The following is a 2,537-nucleotide window of genomic DNA, read 5'->3' as shown; positions in this document are numbered from 1 at the left end:
CTGTCTCTCTGCTTCCTGTCTCTCTGCTTCCTGTCTCTCTGTTTCCTGTCTCTCTGCTTCCTGTCTGTCTGTTTCCTGTCTCTCTGCTTCCTGTCTGTCTGCTTCCTGTCTGTCTGTTTCCTGTCTGTCTGTTTCCTGTCTCTCTGCTTCCTGTCTGTCTGCTTCCTGTCTGTCTGCTTCCTGTCTGTCTGTTTCCTGTCTCTCTGCTTCCTGTCTGTCTGCTTCCTGTCTCTCTGTTTCCTGTATCTCTGCTTCCTGTCTGTCTGTTTCCTGTCTTTCTGTTTCCTGTCTCTCTGTTTCCTTTCTCTCTGCTTCCTGTCTCTCTGCTTCCATTCTTTCTGTTTCCTGTCTCTCTGCTTCCTGTCTGTCTGTTTCCTGTCTCTCTGCTTCCTGTCTCTCTGTTTCCTTTCTCTCTGCTTCCTGTCTCTCTGTTTCCTTTCTCTCTGTTTCCTGTCTTTCTGCTTCCTGTCTCTCTGCTTCCATTCTTTCTGTTTCCTGTCTCTCTGCTTCCTGTCTGTCTGTTTCCTGTCTCTCTGCTTCCTGTCTGTCTGTTTCCTGTCTCTCTGCTTCCTGTCTCTCTGCTTCCTGTCTGTCTGTTTCCTGTCTCTCTGCTTCCTGTCTGTCTGTTTCCTGTCTGTCTGCTTCCTGTCTGTCTGTTTCCTGTCTCTCTGCTTCCTGTCTGTCTGTTTCCTGTCTGTCTGTTTCCTGTCTGTCTGTTTCCTGTCTGTCTGTTTCCTGTCTTTCTGTTTCCTGTCTCTCTGCTTCCTGTCTTTCTGTTTCCTGTCTGTCTGCTTCCTGTCTGTCTGTTTCCTGTCTCTCTGTTTCCTGTCTCTCTGCTTCCTGTCTGTCTGTTTCCTGTCTCTCTGCTTCCTGTCTCTCTGTTTCCTGTCTCTCTGCTTCCTGTCTCTCTGTTTCCTGTCTCTCTGCTTCCTGTCTCTCTGCTTCCTGTCTGTCTGTTTCCTGTTTCTCTGCTTCCTGTCTCTCTGTTTCCTGTCTTTCTGTTTCCTGTCTGTCTGCTTCCTGTCTGTCTGTTTCCTGTCTTTCTGCTTCCTGTCTGTCTGTTTCCTGTCTGTCTGTTTTGTCTCTCTCTGCTTCCTGTCTGTCAGTTTCCTGTCTGTCTGCTTCCTGTCTGTCTGTTTCCTCTCTCTCTGCTTCCTGTCTGTCTGTTTCCTGTCTGTCTGTTTCCTCTCTCTCTGCTTCCTGTCTGTCTGTTTCCTGTCTCTCTGTTTCCTCTCTCTCTGCTTCCTGTCTTTCTGTTTCCTGTCTGTCTGCTTCCTGTCTCTCTGTTTCCTGTCTCTCTGCTTCCTGTCTCTCTGTTTCCTGTCTCTCTGCTTCCTGTCTGTCTGTTTCCTGTCTCTCTGCTTCCTGTCTGTCTGTTTCCTGTCTGTCTGTTTCCTGTCTGTCAGTTTCCTGTCTCTCTGCTTCCTGTCTTTCTGTTTCCTGTCTGTCTGTTTCCTGTCTGTCTGTTTCCTGTCTGTCTGCTTCCTGTCTTTCTGTTTCCTGTCTGTCTGCTTCCTGTCTGTCTGTTTCCTGTCTGTCTGTTTCCTGTCTCTCTGTTTCCTGTCTCTCTGTTTCCTGTCTGTCTGTTTCCTGTCTGTCAGTTTCCTGTCTCTCTGCTTCCTGTCTCTGTTTCCTGTCTCTCTGCTTCCTGTCTTTCTGTTTCCTGTCTGTCTGTTTCCTGTCTGTCTGTTTCCTGTCTCTCTGCTTCCTGTCTGTCTGCTTCCTGTCTCTCTGCTTCCTGTCTCTCTGCTTCCTGTCTTTCTGTTTCCTGTCTCTCTGCTTCCTGTCTCTCTGCTTCCTGTCTCTCTGCTTCCTGTCTTTCTGTTTCCTGTCTGTCTGTTTCCTGTCTCTCTGCTTCCTGTCTTTCTGTTTCCTGTCTGTCTGCTTCCTGTCTGTCAGACAGGAAACTGTCTGTCTTTGTTTACATACTCTCTACTTTCTTACTTTCAGCTTGCAAGGAATGTTGGGAACTGTAGTTTTAATGAGATCATGGAGGCGAGCCTGGCGTCTCCGTCCCTGAAGCCGACAGCCTCCAGCGACATGTGAGTGTCTCCTGTTTCTACCTGTACAAGCTGCAGTAGGTAATGTGCAGCACTGAGCCGTACGCCGGCTGAGGTTTACCTGTACGCCCGCTGTTGTCTCCAGGACGGCGAGGAAGGAGTTCATCAACGCAAAGTACATCGACCGCAAGTTTGTGAGGCGCACCAGCAGGTACGAGGGCGGCAGGCTGGACGAAGTCTACGAGGCGGTGCGGTCCAGAGACGTGCTGTCACTCATTCAGCTGTACGCTGAGGGGGTGGAGCTACTGCAGCCCCTCTCTGAACCAGGCAAGGTTAGTTCCCCACAGACACAGACCCCACAGACACAGACCCCACAGACCCAGACCCCACAGACACAGACCCCACAGACACAGACCCCACAGACACAGACCCCACAGCTCCAGACCCCACAGACACAGACCCCACAGACCCAGACCCCACAGACACAGACCCCACAGACACAGACCCCACAGCTCCAGACCCCACAGACACAGACCC

At 50.7% G+C, this 2,537-nt stretch overlaps 1 protein-coding gene across 1 annotated transcript in view; it reads left to right on the top strand.

Moving 5' to 3' along the window:
- asap1a (ArfGAP with SH3 domain, ankyrin repeat and PH domain 1a) overlaps positions 1 to 2,537 on the top strand; it is a 28,594-nt gene that overhangs the window by 18,359 nt on the left and 7,698 nt on the right. The window contains exons 16-17 of the mRNA XM_046051180.1: positions 1,951 to 2,042; positions 2,146 to 2,332. Of these exons, the coding sequence (XP_045907136.1) occupies positions 1,951 to 2,042; positions 2,146 to 2,332 (279 nt within the window). The remainder of the gene's footprint in view (positions 1 to 1,950; positions 2,043 to 2,145; positions 2,333 to 2,537) is intronic.

Source organism: Micropterus dolomieu, linkage group LG06 (assembly GCF_021292245.1).
Source record: "Micropterus dolomieu isolate WLL.071019.BEF.003 ecotype Adirondacks linkage group LG06, ASM2129224v1, whole genome shotgun sequence".
Taxonomy (NCBI): Eukaryota; Metazoa; Chordata; class Actinopteri; order Centrarchiformes; family Centrarchidae; genus Micropterus; species Micropterus dolomieu.
This window is presented reverse-complemented; position numbering and strand designations above follow the sequence as displayed.